Raw genomic sequence first — 19,264 nt, forward strand, 5'->3', positions numbered from 1 at the left:
GGCGGGGGTCCCCCAAGGCCTGGCCTCTAACGGGGCCTGGTTTTCAGCCCTTTGTGATCCACGACATCGAGACATTGTGGCAAGCAGAGAAGGGCCTGGTGTGGAAGCAGCTGGTGAACGGCCTGCCACCCTACAAGGAGATCAGCGTGCATGTCTTCTACCGCTGCCAGTGCACCACAGTAGAGACTGTGCGTGAGCTCACCGAGTTCGCCAAGAGCATACCCAGCTTCAGCAACCTCTTCCTCAACGACCAGGTGACACTTCTCAAGTATGGTGTGCATGAGGCCATCTTTGCCATGCTGGCCTCCATTGTCAACAAGGACGGGTTGCTGGTGGCCAACGGCACTGGTTTTGTCACCCGTGAGTTCCTGCGAAGCCTCCGAAAGCCCTTCAGTGACATCATCGAGCCCAAGTTTGAGTTTGCTGTCAAGTTCAATGCCCTGGAACTTGATGACAGTGACCTGGCTCTCTTCATTGCGGCCATCATTCTTTGTGGAGGTAAGTGAGGGTGGGGCAGGTAGGCCTGCCCCACACACCCAGCCCTTCTGGGGGTTGGGCCCTCACTGCAGGGCGCCAAGCCTAAGCTGGAGCAGCATGGGGAAGTGTCCATGTGATGATGGCAGTGGAACACACGAGGCACTAACTGTACGTGGAGGACCGGCTCTGTCTTATAGATGGAGAGGAGACGGAAAAAAGACTGAAAAGGAATGTGCCAATATGTTAATGGGAATTATTTCCCTTTTTTTTTTTGAAGTTTATGTATTTACTTTGAGAGAGAGAAAGAGAACGAGCGGGTCGGGGCAGAGAGAGAGAGAGAGAGAGAGAGAGAGAGAGAGAACCCCAAGCAGGCTCAGTGCTGTCAGTGTGGAGCCCGATGCGAGGCTCGAACTCACGAACCGTGAGATCATGACCTGAGCCAAAATCAAGAGTTAGACGCTTAACCGACTGGGCCGCCCAGGTGCCCCTTCATGGGGATTATTTCTGATGGTAGAGAAATTTTCCATCCTTGGCCTGCGTTTTTCAGATTCCAATACAATAGATACAGTACTCATGCTAACAGTGCCACAGAACTTACTTCATGCCAGGTACTGTTCTGTTTCCTAGAGTATAACTCATTTGATCCTCACAACAACCCTGTGCAGAAGGTGCTTCTGTTACCCCATTTTACGGGTGAGGAAACTGAAGTCAGAGAGGCTGAGTGGCCTGCCCATAGCCTCATCGCTAGTCTGTGGTAGCGATGGGAGTTGAATCCAGGCAGCGAGTCTCTTAACCCTGATGGGATACTGCCTTTTTCAGAAGAAAAAACAAAAAAGCAAAGGAGATGGGCCAGGACCCGGGGTGGAGACACTAGAATACTCAGTGGGGCAGTCACCGACAGGCCAGGGCTTGGGTCCATCACAGCAATAGGTCTGCTGTCCCCCGGGCCGAGTCACCCACACAGGGTAGGGTAGAGGTAAGGGAGCTCCTCTGACCCCGTTATGTCCCCATGCGTGCCTGCCCCCTCCCACACCTCTGCCCTGTGTCCCCACAGACCGGCCAGGCCTCATAAACGTTCCCCAGGTGGAGGCCATCCAGGACACCATCCTGCGTGCCCTCGAGTTCCACCTGCAGGCCAACCACCCCTACGCCCAGTACCTCTTCCCCAAGCTGCTGCAGAAGATGGCCGACCTGCGGCAGCTGGTCACCGAGCACGCCCAGATGATGCAGCGCATCAAGAAGACCGAGACGGAGACCTCACTGCACCCGCTGCTCCAGGAGATCTACAAGGACATGTACTGAGGGTGTGCGCCTGGGGCCTCCAGGGGCAGGTGGACAGAGCAGGGATGGGCACCACCCACGGGACGTTTCCGGAGAGCAGCCCTGAGCGCCGGCGCCGCTTGGCACCACACTGCACCCGGAGCCGCACCGGGAGCCGTGGAATCCCGTCCTGCGCTCAGACACGCGGTCTCTCGCCCCTGCTCTGCTCCCTGCGCTCCCTTCTTCCTCGTGCTCGGTCTCAGTCCCTCTTTCTTCTCTAATTTCCTTGCGCTCCCTCTCTTCCTTTCTCTCTGTAGGTTTGCCTCTTCCTCCCTCCCTCCCTCCCTCCCCTTCTCTCTCCCCATCCCTGTGTCTGTCCCTCCTTTTGTGAGACAGTTTGTGTTACTTCACCAGCAGCATGGAACGGGTCCTCTGCCTTTGTCCGCCCCGTCCCCTGTCCCCTAAGGAGCAGGAGGAATGGGCCTGCCCTCTGTACCAACAGTCACCTGCAAGGGTAGGGGCCTCACTTCTCCTGTCTTCACAGCAAAGGATTTGGGCCATCCAAAGAAACACTAAGTTCTCTGGGCCAGGCTTCCTGGGGAAGCCACGCAGGGCCTGGGCTGACTGCAGCAACAGCCCGAGTCACCGAGTCACTCCCCCAGACTATCACCGCCCTCCCCTACCCAGCCAACCCCTCTCCAGCAGCACGTCCCAGCCCCACTGATACCAATGCCCTCTCTGTTCTTCTTTTCACCAGTCTTCCAGGTCAGTGTCACTGATGGTCCCCTGCGCTGGCCGCTGGGGGACACCCCCAGCCTGGAAGGAGGTGGACGTCCCTCCAGGTGGGACCCCCACTGAAGAGGAGCAAGCCTCGAGGGAGGCAGAGGTTGGCAGGGAAGGCAGCAGGCGGTGTACTTAATTCTGACCCCAGGCCTTGGTGTCATCGGCACCCACCCCCCCTACTCCCACTCTGCAGCAGCCACTGACCATGACTCCTGTTTCTCCACTCAGTGCCAGGACCCGGCCTCAGATGCATCCAGGAGCCCAGCTGAAGCCCACACCCCCACACACACACTCCCTGGAGCTGCCACTCCACACACACAAGCACTGACTCACTTTACCTGGTTCCACACCCTTCACCCTTCCCTCCCTTCCCTGAGACAGATGGGCTAGAGAGGCCTACAGGCGGATGGGCAGAGCTGGGCCAGATCCCTTGGTGGCCAGGGGTCAGCTGAGCCAGCCCAGCACCTGCTCACGTGTGACTGCTCAGTGTGACGTCCATTCGTCCCAACAGTTCTGCCGCCCTCCCCTTCCCGTGTTTGGCCCGGCTGGTCACTGACCCTGTGCCGCTTCTGGTGACCAGAGATCTTGCCGGGCCCAGTCCCGCTCCTCCCACGTGAAGCACTAAGCCCGGGAAGAGGGGCTGAAGCCCAGCTTGGATGCTGTGTCTGAGCAGGAAAGCTGAGAGCCCACCCAGGCTGCTTCTCCAGGAAAGAGACTGGCCTGGAAGGGCGAGGGACTTGGTGAGGGTCTATGAGAAAGGTTGGGGAAGGCCTGAGGCCAGAGCCCAGGCTTCCTGGGTCCCGTCCATCTGCCCCTGCCTTCCATGCCCTGGGCTCATTCTCTACTGACAAGATACTTCCCTCTCCCACCCCCACCCTCGGCTGACCAAGGATTGGGGTTGGGGTGCTCCCTTTGAGCCAGCGCTGTAAAGGGAGAGACGCTGTGCCTGACCCCCAGCCCCACCCCCCACCCAGGTCTGGTGCTGAGGATATAGCTCTTCTCAGTGTCTGAACAATCTCCAAAATCGAAATGTATATTTTTGCTAGGAGCCCCAGCTTCCTGTGTTTTTAATATAAATAGTGTACACAGACTGACAGAACTTTAAATAAATGGGAATTAAATATTTAAGAGTTGATTTAGGCTGACTCAGTTATTTACATGTTTTTCCCAGGCGGCTGACCAGACCCCTCCCCCTCCTCCATGTCCAGCGCACGAAGTGGGAAACTTGGCTGGGCAAGTGAGACTTTGGGGTGCAGGCCAGGAGAGTTGATTCTGGCTTGTGAGAGCTGCCCACCTTTCCCCATCCCCCGCTTTGCCCACCATCCGTCAGTGAGCGAGCGGGGGCGGAGGAGCGAGAAGATGCCATCCCCGTCCTGCAAGGAACATCCGGGGTACCGGCGGGGGGTGGGGGGCGGGAGGCGGCAGAAAGGACACACACACCCCCTTGGTGTCACGGTACAAACCAGGGTGGTGTGAGGAGGGCCTGGGAGGGTCTCAGAAGGGCCTTGAGTGGTGTGTGGAACTGCAAAGCCAAAAACCTGTCGTTCGCTGTCCAGTTTTGGCCACCCACACAAGAGACCAGGACTTTCCTCAGCCGACACCCCAGTTTTCTCCTCTGCTTGCAGAGGTGCCATCTTCACAGAGGCCCCAGGAGCGCCCAGCCCTCAGCAGCCAGTGGGCTGGGCCGCCGTGAGGCCAGCTCGGGGTACGTTTCAGTGCTTATCTAGCCAGGAAAGCAGACACCCCTAAGAATTTCAAAACGGGGAATTTACTACAGGAAGTTGTTACAAAAGCATTGGAAGGACTGAAAGATCAAAAGGGGGTAAGCGGAGGTCATCCAGACATCAATAGCGGGCCGACACTCTCACCCCCGGGGCCGTGTGGGAAATGGTATCATCTGGTGGCCAGCATCTCTCGAACCTCCACCGACGCTGCAGAAACCAGGAGCCCAGAGCCAGCGATTAACTAGCACAAAGTGCAGACACCCGCTGGAGGGGAGCGGCCCCAGGAGGCTCAAGCTTATGGTGACGGTCAAGTGTGACACTTGCCTCCTGGTTTTCTCTGTTACTGGCCAGAGTGATCTGAACTGTCAAGTCCCATGAGGTTCATCTCAGCCAGGAGAGTGACAGTCCCAGGGGAACAGGAGGAAGTGAGGAGCAGGACGAGGAATGCTTGGAACAGGGGCATCTCTGAAATTGATAGCCTTGCTTGCTGATCTGCTTGGTTTCTTTTTCTCACTTCCCTCTCCTTTCCCACACACTAGGCGGTAGAAAAATAGTTGAAGACTAGCTCAGCTGTTAAAGGCCAGTCCTCTTCCCAGTGCTAAAGAGGTAAGGACAGAGGATACCAAATAACTAAATAACACTCAGTTCAGGGAGGAGAAGGTAAGTCTCAGTACCAGTTTTCTTTATTTTTGTAAGATTTTATTTTTAATGTAATCTTGACACCCAGTGTAGGTCTCAAACTTATAACACCAAGATCAAGAACCCCATGTTCTACCAACTGAGCCAACCAGGCACCCCACCAGCTTTCTATTGTTACCTGGCTTCTGGTGCTGTAAAGAGATAGCATCTCTTCGCTCTGGCACCTTATTATTGCTGTCACTAAGTGATATTCTTTATTAAGCACCTATTTTGAGCCAGGCATTCTATATACATCACCTCTTAATTCTCACCACTACCCTAAGGTAAATACTATCACCTGCCCGTTTTGCAGGTGAGGCACAATGAGAGATTAGCAAGTGTGGCTGGGGTCACTCAGCTGGAATGAGGCATACTGTTCCAGGGCCTTAGGCCATCTGCTTTTTACCTGTGAGCAAAACTTAGGGAGCAATAGTCACCCAGTCTCCTTTTAATGATGCTCAGGACAATAAGTGAATCAAATATTTAGACTAAAAGAGAAGAAAGCAACCTTAAGAGAATTAGAAGATACTATCGTTGTGATAGTTCTTTAAAACTTCTGAAATTATTTTTTTGAAAAAGAAAGAAAGAAAGGGGTGCTTGGGTGGCTCAGCCAACTAAGCTCTTGATTTTGGCTGCAGTCATGATCTCATGGTTCCTGGGATCAAGCCCCATGTTAGGGGCTCTTGCACTGACAGTGTGGAGCCTGCTTGGGATTCTCTCTCTCCCTCTCTCTCTGCCCCTCCCCTACTCAAGCTCTCTCTCTCTCTCTCTCTCTCTCTCTCTCTCTTTCTCTCTTTCTCTCTCTCTCTCAAAATAAATAAATACGAAGGAGGGAAGGAAGAGAGAGAGAAAAAATACGAAAAGAGGGGTGCCTGGCTGACTCAGTCAGTGGAGCATGCGACTCTTAATCTCAGGGTCATGAATTTAAGCCCCACATTGTGTATGGAGCTTATAAGGAAGGAAGGAAGGAAGGAAGGAAGGAAGGAAGGAAGGAAGGAAGGAAGGAAGGAAGGAAGGAAGGAAGGGAGGGAAGGAAGGAAGAGAGAGAGAGGGAGGGAGGAAGAAGAAAGAAAGGAAGGAAGGAAGAAATGGGGTCTCAGGCTGGTAATATCCCTGGGGAGCCTGGAAGAAACATGCAAAACCTTTCTGGAGGACACATACTGGCAGTTGAGAATTCCCACAAAATTACAAAAATGAAGAAAATAATCCTGCATGAAAATACGTAGCCATAACAACCAGTGAAATTAGAACCCCCAGGACATCCAAAAATATAACTTGAATACATTATAAGAAATAAATAGGGGCGCCTGGGTGGCTCAGTCGGTTGAGTGTCCGACTTCAGCTCAGGTCATGATCTCACACTCCGTGAGTTCGAGCCCCACGTTGGGCTCTGTGCTGACAGCTCAGAGCCCGGAGCCTGCTTCGGGTTCTGTGTCTCCCTCTCTGCCCCCTCCCCTGCTCATGCTGTCTCTCTCTGTCTCAAAAATAAATTAAAAAAAAAAAAAAAAAGTAAGTAAATAAATAAATAAATAAAGGCGCCTGCCTGGCTCTGTCAGGAGAGCATGCAACTCTTGATCTCGGGGTCATGAGTTTGAGCCCTACACTGGGAGTAGAGATTACATAAAAAAATAAAATCATAAATAACTTTTATATTTTTAAAAAATACAAAGAAAAAAATCAACACTGTAAGGAGCAGTTTGTTTTCTAAGAAAGAAATAAACATTGTATTTATTTTATTTTTATTTTTTTATTAGAGAGAGAGAGAATCCCAAGTAGGCTCCACACTCAACACAGAGCCCAACGTGGGGCTCCATCCCACAACCTGGGATCATGACCTGAGCAGAAATCAAGGACACTCAACCAACTGAGTCACCCAGACACCCCCAAGAAAAGGAACATTTTTTTTTTAATGTTTATTTATTTTTCAGAGAGAGAGTGAGTGAGTGCGAGTGGGGGAGGGACAGAGAAAGAGGAAGACAGAGGATCTGAAGGGGGCTCTGCTGACAGCAGAGAGCCTGATGTGGAGCTTGAATTCATGAACTGCGAGATCATGACCTGAGCTAAAGTCAGACAGTTAACCAACTAAGGCCCCCAAAAAGAAACATTTTAAAAGAAATACCTGGAACTTCCAGGGGGAAAAAGGGGAAAAAAAAGAGTTAAACAAAACAGGTTAGACACCATCAAAGAGATCATTTTTGCACCACAAGAAGGATCTATGGAAATATCCCAGAAAATAGTATGGAAGACCAACATAGAAAATGTCGACAGAAAGAATAGCAGTACAAATTCTTATATGCTGAGAAGGGAATAGAAATTGGTATAATCCACTTGAAAAACAAGTTGGCAAAACCTAGAAAAGCTAGGGGTGCCTGAAGAGCTCAGTCAGTTGAGCGTCTGACTTCGGCTTAGGTCATGGTCTCCTGGTTCATGGGTTTGAGCCTGGTGTTGGGCTCTGTGCTGACAGTTTGGAGCCTGGATCCTGCTTTGGATCCTCTGTCCCCCTCTCTGTCTCCCTCTCTGTCTAAAACAAACAAACAAAAAAAAGCGAAAATGTGACTGTGCCTATGGAGGCTGTGGAGCTTCCAAGAGGTTCTACCACCCAGAACCCAGGCACTAGTTTCCACGGCCGCTGGGCTCACAGCTGACTTCCTCTCAGGAAAGTGCTCTTGCTCAAAGGAGTTGCCTTGCCCAGGATAAGCACATCCCCAGGGGTAGCCTATAGCTAACACTGGGCTATGAAGCCAAGCTACCCTGAACTAGTTTCGTTTTTAATTTTTTTTAACGTATGTTTATTTTGAGAGAGAGAGAGAGAGCACAAGCAGGGGAGGGGCAGAGAGAAAGAAGGAGACAGAATCTGAAACAGACCCCAGGCTCCGAGCTGTCAGTGGGGCAGAGCCCGACGTGGGGCTTGAACTCAGGAACATCGAGATCATGACCTGAGCCGAAGTTGGACGCTTTACTGACAGAGCCACCGAGGCGTGCCTACCCTGAACTAGTTTGGGACAGCCTGAAGAATCACCCCAGCTCCAGAGTTGAGGCTTCTGTTGTAACTACAATGCAGTTTAACTTCTCTCCATACCATCCTGCTTCTTTCCAATTCCTTACAGCTGTTGTACCAAAGAGCACTCCCTAGTGAGTGTCCTGCACGTAAACCTCCAAATGTATTTACTGGAGAAGCCAACCTGACACACACCCTAAAGTGAGACCCTCTAAATTATAAAGACTCCTATGCATTTTCACTGCAGCAATAACAAAAACTTGGAAACGAAATAGTGTTCATCAACAGGACAATGGATATACTTGATATATTTATACAATGTTTAAAAAAAAAAAGAACTTGGGACACCTGGGTGACTCAGTCGGTTAAGGGTCCGACTTCTTTGGCTCAGGTCATGATCTCGAGGTTATGGGTTTTAGGCCTGTGTCAGGCTCTGTGCTGACAGCTCAGAGCCCAGAGCCTGCTTTGGATTCTGTGTCTCCCTCTCCCTCTGCCCCTCCTCCACTCACGCTCTGTCTCTCTCTCTCTCTCTCAAAAATGAATAAACTTAAAAAAAAATTTTTTAAAGAACTAGAAGAAACACATGGGGAAAGATTTTTATATAAAGTGGATAGATAGACCAAAGTGTATTGTATACACAAAACTTTCTACTTTTCATGCAGCATAAACAAAACTTAGAATGTATCAGATAAAAAATGAAAAATCTTACTATGTATACATCTTAAAATTTTCTTCCTGGGGCAAAAACCATAAAACACTAAGTCAACCATGTGAAAAGAGGTGTGGCATAATCAGAGAACTAGTTTCCTTAATAAATAAAGAACACCTATAAATCAGTGAGTAAAATGTCAACAACCTGTTAGGAAAATGGGCAAAGGAAATCAATAGAGAAAGAAAGGCCTCTGAAACATATGAAAAGATGCTAGGGGGCGCCTGGCTGGCTCAGGTGGTAGAGTGTACAACTCTTGATCTCTGGATCGTGAGTTCAAGCCCCATGCTGGGTGTAGAGATTACTTTAAAAACAAACATATGAGAAGATGCTTAATTTCATTCATAGAGAAATATAAATTCAAACCAAATGAGATACTGTTTGTTTAATTACCAAATTACCAAATACTAACAAGTTTGATAACATTGTGTTGGCAGGGGTGTGCAAAAACAGGCACTCTCATGTTGTTGGTAGGAGTATAAATGGACATAGTCTCCATAGAGGGAAGATTGGCAGCACCTATAAAACATTTTTCAAGTTTATTTATTTTAAGAAAGAGAGAGAGTGGGAGAGGAGCAGAGAGAGAGGAGAGAGAGAAACCCAAGCAGGCTCCTCACTGTTAGCTCAGAGCCCCATGCGGGGCTCAATCTCATGAACCCTGAGATCATGACCTGAGCAGACATCAAGAGTTGATGTTTAACCGACCAAGCTACCCAGGCACACCCCCCCAAATTTTTAAAAATAATTTTGATCCATTTGCAATGATGTGGATGAAACTAGAGAATATGTTAGGCAAAATAAGTCAGTCAGAGAAAGACAAATAGCATACCATCTCACTCATATGTGGAATTTAAGAAACAAAACAAAGGAACAAAGAGAAAAAAAGAGACAAACCAAGAAACAGACTCTTTATAGAGAATGACGGTTACCAGAGGGCAGGTGGGGGGGGGGGGGGAATGGGTGAAACAGGTGATGGAGATTAAGGAGGCCACTTGTGATGAGCACCAAGTGACGTACGGAAGTGTTGAATCATTATATTGTACACCTGAAACTACTATTGCATTGTATGCTAACTAAATGGAATTAAAATAAAAACTTAAAATTAAAAAAAATAATAATTTTGATCCAAAACTGGCTCCATAGCTCAGTGGTTAAAGCAGTGGCCTTATAAATAATTTTGATCCAGCAAAAGTAAAAGAAATAACAAAGATGTCCAAGATTATTGGTTTCCCAGTCTATGGTCTCAATTTACTGATAGATATAAGAAGTTGTTTAAATTTAATTTTAAAACTTCTCCTTTAACTTTATAAAAAGTGTTTACTTATTTATTTTGAGTGAGAGAGCAGGGGAAGGGCAGAGAGAAGGGAGAGAGAGAATCTCAAGCAGGCTCTGCACTGTCAGTGGGGCCTGAACCCATGAACCGTGAGATTGCGACCTGAGCCAAAATCAACAGTCAGATGCTCAACCGACTGAGCCATCCAGGCACCCCTCTGCTTTACCTTTTAAGTGAATTCCTCTCATTTGGTCTTTTTAAACTTCTCTTCCACCCAGGGCAGTGCAGTCTAGCGGAGACAACAGGGGCTCTGGAGGAGTTAAGGGGGTATTAGATGGGACTTGAGGGGGTATTAGAAATAGAACCAGGGGCACCTGGGTGGCTCAGTCAGTTGGGTGTCCGACTTCAGCTTAGGTCATGATCTCATGGTTCATGAATTTGAACCCCATGTTGGGTTCACTGCTGTCAGAGCAGAGCCTGCTTTGGATCTTCTGCCCCTCCCCCACTCCCACTTTCTCTCTCTCTCTCTCAAAAACAAGCAAACATTTAAAAATTAAAAAAGAAGAAAGAAAAAGAAAGAAAGAAAGAAAGAAAGAAAGAAAGAAAGAAAGAAGAAAGAAAGAAAGAAAGAAAGAAAGAAAAGAAAGAAAAAAAAGAAAGAAAGAAAGAAAGAAAGAGAAAGAAAGAAAGAAGAAAGAAAAGAGAAATAGAACCAGAGGGTGCCTGGCTGGCTCAGTCAGTAGAGCATGCAATTCTTGATCTTGGGGTTGTGAGTCTGAGCCCCACGTTGGGTGTAGAGATTACTTTAAAAAATAAAAGAAATAGAATGGGAAGGGAAAGACTCTTAAAGCTCATGGTCCCCCTTGCCCTATCTCCCCATCCTCAATGGGCCCAGCCCATTGCTCTCCCCCCACTACAAGCTTTTGAATACACCAGGGCTTTATGCTGCCCAAGATGGACACTCTGTTTGGCGGATTTAGTATCATCCGATTCGAGGTGTCCTCCTTGAATAAAGCCTTGGGCAATCCCCCTCCTGGCCACCTCTCATGGTAGCCCTTTCTGAGGCACCAACACTGTTCTAATTTCTTACGATCAGGATAGCAAACTGGCTTCAAGACCAGGCCACGGTGACTTTTTCTAGAAAGAACATCTTGGTCTTGGAGGCAAGTCCCCAGAGTCTCTTGGATCTGTCTAGTACACGGCCCCTCTGGAACAGGCCTCTCTGTACCCCATGCCTGGCTTACACCAACTCCCGAAGCCTCCCAAGCCTCCCAGCCCGCCCTCTGATTTCTCCACCAACCTCAGCTCCACCTGTGGAGTTTATGTAGCCTGGAGTTGGGGGAGGCCCCCCTCTGGCCTCCTCTATTATAAACTTCCCTCAGATACCACAAGTTAGTTCCTCAGCCCCAAGACTCGAGCCTCTGAGAACTTTGGCCCTGGGTCCCAGGTCCTTATATCTCCTCCCAAGTTACCCTGCCTTCCTGGACCCTTAAAGTTTTAACCCATTCACCAGTTTCCTTCAGTAATCACCTAGGGATCCCTGAAGGTCCTCGTGCCCCACCCCACCCACATCCTGGAGCCTGGACTGGGCAGTTCAACGCCAGAGCCTCCCAGCCATCCTGCCTCTGCCCTCCATCCCTCCTTCCTGCAGGCCTGCGGCCAAGGGAAGGGGCAGGCCTGGCTGTGGAGCCCCTCCTCCTTTGGGCCCGGCCTGGAGAGGGCGGGATAAAGGAGCATTGGAGCAGGCCTGCTTGACGTTCACTAGTGGCTACAGCTGGAATGGACCCCACAGAGTCAGATGGCAGCGGCCATGGTAAAGACAGCAGCCCCCACTCCCAGCGTCCATGCAGGTAGGGGTACGGGCCTCAGGGTACATGGGGAAGGTGGGAGAAAAGTCTTTGAGGTTTGGCCTGGCCTTTGAAAGCCCAGTCTCTAAGAATTTGGGGTGCATCAGGGGGAGGAGGGGTTTCCTTGCCCCACCCCAATGTTAGAAGGGTCTAGAGATCATTTCCCATGCCCTCATTGTCCAGAGGAGGAGACTGAGACCAGAGAGGAGAAAAGGCACACCAAGGCTGCACAGCTGAGTCAGGGCTAGCTCAGGTCTGATCATTTAGAACAGGTATTCCCCACTTGCCTTCTTTCTCTTCCACCCAGCAAAGGTTTCTCTGCCCAGGAATACCAAGTATCTCCCTGTGGGTGGGATCCAATGACCTGGTCACTTCTCTAGCCCCAGAATTTAGCATGAAGCCAGGTGTTCATAAACATTTAAATGGAAACATATCAGGTTGAACATTACACCATTAGAGAATCATTCTCTGGGGCATGCTGACTCAAACATTCATACCTTAGCCTAACTTCATTTTACCAACAGTTTGAAGAGCTCAGTTCCCTCAGAGAGAACTGAAATTTGGGTAAGGATGGGATACTTGTAGATCTTAGGGTCTCAGAGGGAAGTGGTTTTCCCAGGCTGGGAAGAAAGGCAGCTAGGTAGCAAGAGGAAGGCACAGATGTTTACTGAAGGAGATTATCAATTGTTCCTTCCTGAGCTTTGGACAGGGCCAGAAAGGTGACAGCCTGGACTAAGTTTGGGCCCTCAGTTCTAAAAACCCCAGTCAGAGGGCTCATCTGGCAGGCTCCACCTCCCCCTATACCATACCCAACCCTAAATTCCTCAGTCCCTCCTCCTGTACCCAGCCCCCCACAGTGCAGTCCTGATTCCCCAGGCTCACTACTCAGGGGTCCAAGGCTCCAGCACCCCAAACACCAAGGCCCTTTGGCTGCCTCCCCAGGCCTGGATTACCTATGATCTCCTGCTGCTCTGTCCCTCCTCCTTGGCCTCAGACCTTGACTTGAGAAATTTCCCAAAGCCGGCAGACCTCACCCCTGACAAGTCAATCTTGTTTACTTAGAGGATGATTGGGCTGAATGAGGGCACCTGGGTTGTACGGTCCTGGCTCTTGTTCCGGGGCCCAGGCCAGTTACTTTACTTCTCTGAGCCTCAGCTTTTGAAAACAAAACAAAACAACAAAAATGACTCCTGACTTTAAGGCTTGTTTTGAGGATTCAATGAACTAATGACATTTCCAAAAACAAAATGTGTTTCATCAGTACGTTAAGAGTGTGGGGGTGGAGGGCCTAAACAATTAACGATAAAAATAGGTTTAAGCAATGCTGGGTTAAATCAAATAGGTTCCTTTGCGGGGCTTACCAGAGCCTTTAATACGTTCACATACAGTAAGCAATACACAACACGGCTTGAAGAAAATATAGAAGGAAGAGTTACTCAAATGTGGCTTTGATCGCAAAGCCCCTAGCCCCTTTTCTTGTGCCTCATCCAAGGGGCTGAGCCCCCCCGTGGACATGCTTGGAGACCTCCGGTCACCGAGCCTCTCAGGAGTTAGTTTGGTGGCCCCTGTTTTGGCAGTCCTGGAAGTTGGCCTCATTGGTGGTCTTTAGGGAAAGGCAAAGTTTCCCTAGCACATCTCTCCTTCTGGAGGCTTCCATTGTTGAAGAGGAGACCTGCAAACCCTTCCTCTGAGGGTTACTGGCTCTTGCTCTAGGATCCCCCCCTTCCATGGTGACTCTTCTTTTCCATTTCCCCCATCCTCAGCCCTGCTGAACTTTGGTTGTCACCTACTGGTCTGGTCCCTACCCCAACCCAGTCTTTTCGTGTTTACTCCCCCGACATGGTAATTGGGAGCAAAAACAGAGCAGACCAGGCATCTTCCACAAACCTCCTAAAAGAAATTTGGACAACCGCATGTCCCCTCCACACTTCACGTTACCTACTGGTTTACGTGGTAATGTGAATTGTTGCAAAAGATGATTGTCTCTAAAGTATTACAAATAGTCCCATTTTAAAATAAAACAATTACTTTTTAAAAAATTCCAGAAGCTATTTTTAAAAGATGTTTTTAGAGACAAGTTACATCACTAAATCAGATGCATTTTGTCATTTCTGAATCTTTCCTTTCCAAGGCTGGTCCTTCAGGCAATATTTTGAGGGATGTGTTCAAAGCCCTCAGCCCACAAGAACTTGCCCTCAATCTTCCTGTAGCAGCTTCTCATTTTTTCCAAGCCAGGCAGTGAGGATGATTACAAGGCACCACAGAGCACTGGGCTGGGGCAGGCTGTAGCTCTGGGTAGAAATCTGAATCCTGCTTGCTTTGGGTCCTACACTTGCTGTGTAGGCAGACCAGTAATGGCAGGTAAGCGGGTAGATGTGAATAAGTCCATTCTTCTTTCCATGTATCCAATGTCATCCATCTAAAAAAAGAAAAAAAAAAAAAAAGAAAGAAAAAAAAGAGAAAAAAATATATATACAGGCTCTTAGAGTTTTACATAATTCCCTTTTCTCCTTGCATGCCTCCTCCATTTCACTTTCCCCCAAAATTTTATCCTAACATATTTTTATTCTCAGATGCTGTCTTTTGCTGATCACAATATTATATGTTTCTGCAACAAAGATATTTGTGAAACAAAATTAATTTTTTTTCTGGATTTAGTTATTGGTAGTACTCAACTGATCCAAATAACCTGAACAGTTAATTACTAAATAACAAAGAATTTTCTTTAGAAAATTTTCTCCTGAGGTAGATGGAACAGTTGCTTTTTTTTTCTGCTCCCCAGAAAGCTCATGTATCCATGGATATAAATATTACTTATTGCTAGAATAAGCCAACGTTCAACATCAATTTCTTTTTTTTTTTAATTTTTTAAATGTTTATTTATTTTTGAGAGAGAGAGTGTGAACAGGAGAGGAGCAGAGAGAGAGAGAGAGACACAGAATCTGAAGCAATCTCCAGGCTCTGAGTTGTCAGCACAGAGCCCAATATGGGGCTTGAACCCACAAACCCAAGATCATGACCTGAGTTGAAGTCAGATGCTAAAATGACTGACCGACCCAGGTGCCCCAACATCAGTTTCTATTTTCAGTTTTTGTAAATGGAAGCACTATGAAATCTTGTTCACATAAATAAGTGGATGGGAATGAAAGGTGATTTGTTCTGCTGGGGCACTGAATTCTTTGCATTTCCTCTGAATTAAATGGCAAAAATTACATAGTACTCTCATCAAAAAGTACTGTTTAGTGATCTTACATTACACTCAAAGGCCTTCCCTGACCACCCTGTCGAGTGCCCACCTTGCCAGCCATTTGTTTCTGTCTGAGCCCTTTTCACGGTCTGTGTTTGTCCTGGTTACTTGTGTCCTTGCGGGGCCGGGGAGGCAAATAGCTTGTGTGGCGTTGAACCCTCTCTTTGTTTAAAAGTTTGATATTTGTCCAGTGTAGATTTTTTTGTGTGTTAATTTTGATCTTTAAAATATGATTTCTTTTATTGGTGAGGTTTTTTGTTTGTTTGTTAGTTTGTTAGTTTGTTTTTTTGGCATCCCCTGAGTTGTTGTGTCTGAGGTGAGTACCCACTCTCCTCCCGCTAGTCCTGGCCCTGGTTTCTTGGTTGTGTGCTCTGTCACCTCAGCAGGAGCTCCATAGGCAGGTTCCTCATCCAGGAGTTCCACACCATCGTTGAATATGAAGGACCACGTGCCCCACAATCTGGAACCCTCACCAACAAGTCCTGTCGCCCATCTTTTTTTCCCTTGGCCTACTTCTCTGCTGGGGCCTCTCACCATTGGACATTCTTGAGGGAGTGGTGCCCACCAGTCTATGGCAGACCCTTAGCTCGGGTTGGCAATCTGTGTTCTCTTGGGACTAGAATAAAGCCTCTGTCCCCATCCCTGATGCCCTGCCCACCTCATGTGTGGCCTCATTCGCCCTCCAGGCAAGGAAGCACATGACAAAAGTGGACCGCTGTCCCAGAGCCCTGGCCCAGGCCTGAACATGTGGTAGATTCTTAACAAACCCAGCCTCTTCCTTCCCTTCTCCATCTCCCACCTTGACCCTCAAAAGCCCCTGTAATAGTGATGATGAGGAAGACAACAGCTATTATTTTATTGAGGGCTTGCTATAGGCCAGGTGTCTCACATATATTATCTCATTTACATTTGACATCCCTCATGTCAATGTACAAATATTATCGCCATTTTACAAGTGAAGAAACTGAGGCATAAAAAGGCTGTCCAAGCTCAAGCAACCAAGAAGTAGCGGTATCAGGCAGAACAGGCTGTGTAATCTGTGGGCCCCCATTCAAAATGAACATCACGGCCCTTGTTAAAAAATTTAATCATTTCAGGTGGGCAACAGCAGATCATTAAAGCAAGTGTCGGGCCCCTGTGTGACTAAATATCCATGCCCATGAAGCTGGTCCTAGTAGCAGAATTTGAACCCAGAGTTCTGATTCCAGAACCTACAAGACTCTGTACTTGGAGGACAGAATAGTAATCACTATGATTTACTGAGCACTCACTAAGTGCCTTGTGCAAAACCTTAAAAAACAAAACAAAACAAAAAAAACCCCTTGCAGGGTGCCTGGGTGGCTCAGTCGGTGAAGCATCTGACTTCAGGACATGATCTCACACTCTGTAGGTTCAAGTCCCATTTTGGGGTCTGTGCTGACAGCTCAGAGCCTAGAGCCCGCTTCGGATTCTGTGTCCTTCTCTCTCTGCCCCTCCCCTGCTCATGCTCTGTCTCTGTCTCTCAAAAATGAATAAATGTTAAAAAACAAAAACAAAAACTTTGCAACAACTCTGAGGTAACAAAGAGGCATTGTTAACTCTTTTTGTTTGTTTGTTTGTTTGTTTATTTGTTTGTTTTGAAAGAGAGGGAGAGGAAGCACAGGCAGGGGAGAGGCAGAAAGACAGAATCCCAAGCAGGCTCCATGCTGTCATCACGGGGCTCAATCTCATGAACTGTGAAATCACAAACTGAGCTGAAATCAAGAGTCAGATGCTTAACTGATGAAGCCACCCAGGTGCCCTCTTTTTTTAAGAGTGAGGAAACCAAGCTTTAGGAAAGTTTGAGTTACCCACCCAGGGCTCCCTAGAAGGGGCAGGATTTGAACACAGGACCAACTCCAGAGCCTGTGTTCAGCTATCCTACAGCCTCTCTCTCTAAGGATTACAAAGGCAGGAACTAAAACGAGGTTGAGCATGACTCAGACAATCTCTTAGGACATTCGCCCGAGGGGCCTGTCACTGGGGGTTGAGCTGCTACATCGCTCAAGACAGAAAGGTGTCCCAGGTCTGCAGATACTTCCAGAGAGGCTTCTGCTTCCACGGAGATCAATGCAGGTAAGCAGCCCTTGTCCTCAAATAAGGAATAGGGTGGGGGACACAGGAAGGATCATCCCTTCATGGACCACGCATCTTCCCAAAGCCTCCTCTCCCCTCTCAGTTCCGACTTCTAGGCTGAGCTAGCTCTGAGCCCTGGCGGATCTAGCCGTGTCTCCTCACTCTTCTCTTTCCCACTGCAGCTATCAGCACCCTCAGCCCCCTGGCCACCTGGAATGGGGCCGGCGCCACTCGGAGCCACGTGTCACCCTGCCAAGACCCCGGCTGGGGCTGACCCGCAGGGGCTCCGAGCCCACCTACCTGCCCTCTGTGGCCGTGGGTTGGGACTGGCCGGGGGCCTGCTGGGGTATGGAGCCTGGCCTGGTGGGGTTGGCCGGCAAGGCGGAGGAGGTTGATGGCAGTTCCTGGAAGTCCCCGTCACCATCATGTGAGTCATCAGGGGCCCTGCAGGTGGGCACAAGTGGGATCTGAGACCAGGGTTCCTGTGCTGTCTCTGAGCAAGGTTTATATCTCCTTTTACCTCTTTCCCACCTCAAGATTCCCAACTAGAGGGAAACTTACCTCCAGCTCTGTTGTTGTCTGTGTGCTAGAAGCAGAATTTCATGGTGCCTGAGGAGTCAAACCACCTAGTCTCAAATGCCAGCTCTGCCACTTAGTAGCTGTGTGGGCTTGGATAAGTCACTTAACCTCTCTGGACCTCCGTGTCCTCAGTGATAACAGTACCTGTCTCAGGTCTTGTGAGGGTGCAGTGAATTCATAAATGTGATGTGCTTAGCACACAGTACCTGGCACAGAGTAAACACTAAATGTTAGCAGTTATTTTTTAAATTATTCTAATTCAGCGCCGTCCAGCTGGAACACAAGTCACCTATATAATTTAACAGCTTTAGTGAGATATAATTCACAAATTCACCAGTTTAAAGTATACAATCCAATGTAATATAGTATATTCAGGGATGCCTGGGTGGCTCAGTTGGTTAAGCGACCGACTCTTGATCTTGGCTCAGGTCATAATCACAGTTTGTGGGATCGAGCCCTGCATCAGGCTCTGCCTGCTTGGGATTCTCTCTCCCTCCTTCTCTCTCTGCCCCTTCTCTGCTTGATCGATCTCTCTCTCTCTCTCTCTCTCTCTCAAATAAAACATTTTAAAAAAAGAATTGATATAGTATATTCAGAGTTCTACAAACATTACCACTATCTAATTTTAGAAGATTTTCCTCACCCCAAAAGGAAACCCATGAGCCAACCACTCCCTCTCCCTCACTCCTTCCTGCCCCTAGAAACCGCCAGTCTACTTTCTGTCTCTATGGATTTGCCTGTTCTGGACACTTCATATAAATGGAATCCCACTATATGGCCCTTCGTGTCTGGCTTCTTTGACTTAGCATCACATTTTCTGGGTTCATCCATGTTGTAGCACGAATGGGTACTTCATTCCTTTTTATGCTCAAATGCTATTCTGTTATATGAAAATACTACATTTTGTTTTATTAATTCATCAGTTGATGGACCTTTGGGTTGTTTTGTTTTTTGACTATTATGAATAATGTTGCTGTAAGCGTGCACGTATACAAGTTTTTGTGTGGACGTGTATCTCATTTCTTTGCTATATACCTAGGAGTAGAATTGCTGGATCGCGTGGTAACTCCATGTTTAATATTTTCAGGACGTGCCCAGCTGTTTTCTAAAGTGGTTGTAATTCACATATGCAATCTACATTTTTTCATTAAAAATTTTTTTAATGTTTATTTAGAGAGAGAGGGAGAGGCAGAGAGAGAGAGAGAGAGAGGATCCCAAGCAGGCTCTGTGCTGTCAGTTCAGAGCCTGATGCAGGGCTCACACTCACGAACCATGAGATCATGACCTGAGCTGAAATCAAGAGTCACATGCTTAACTGACTGAGCCACCCAGGTGCCCCTGAAATTTACATTTTTCTAGAAGCCACATTCAAAAAGTAAAAAGCAACAGGTGAAATTTAATTTTAATATTATATTTTATTTAACCCAATATATCAAAAAACATATATCCAAAATCATCCCAACATGTAATCAATATAAAAAGTTATTAATGGAATATTTTAGAGTCCTTTCTGGTACTAAGCTTCAAAATCTCAGTTCAGAGTAGCTGCGTTTCAGGTGCTCAATAGCCACATGTGGCCAGCGGCTGCTGTATAG

General features: G+C 47.9%; 1 protein-coding gene across 6 annotated transcripts in view; it reads left to right on the top strand.

Moving 5' to 3' along the window:
- PPARD (peroxisome proliferator activated receptor delta) overlaps positions 1-3,648 on the top strand; it is an 82,453-nt gene extending 78,805 nt beyond the window's left edge. For 4 of the 6 annotated variants that reach the window (XM_042986191.1, XM_042986190.1, XM_042986189.1 and 1 more), the window contains 2 exons: positions 48-498; positions 1,532-3,648. In XM_042986191.1, the coding sequence (XP_042842125.1) occupies positions 48-498; positions 1,532-1,779 (699 nt within the window). In that variant the 3' untranslated portion in view covers positions 1,780-3,648. Of the gene's footprint in view, positions 1-47; positions 507-1,531 lie in introns of those variants that run through there. The other 2 variants (XM_042986192.1, XM_042986193.1) reach the window with 2 other exon arrangements.
- The last annotated feature ends 15,616 nt before the right edge of the window (positions 3,649-19,264 follow it).

Source organism: Panthera tigris, chromosome B2 (genome assembly GCF_018350195.1).
Source record: "Panthera tigris isolate Pti1 chromosome B2, P.tigris_Pti1_mat1.1, whole genome shotgun sequence".
NCBI classification, from domain to species: domain Eukaryota; kingdom Metazoa; phylum Chordata; class Mammalia; order Carnivora; family Felidae; genus Panthera; species Panthera tigris.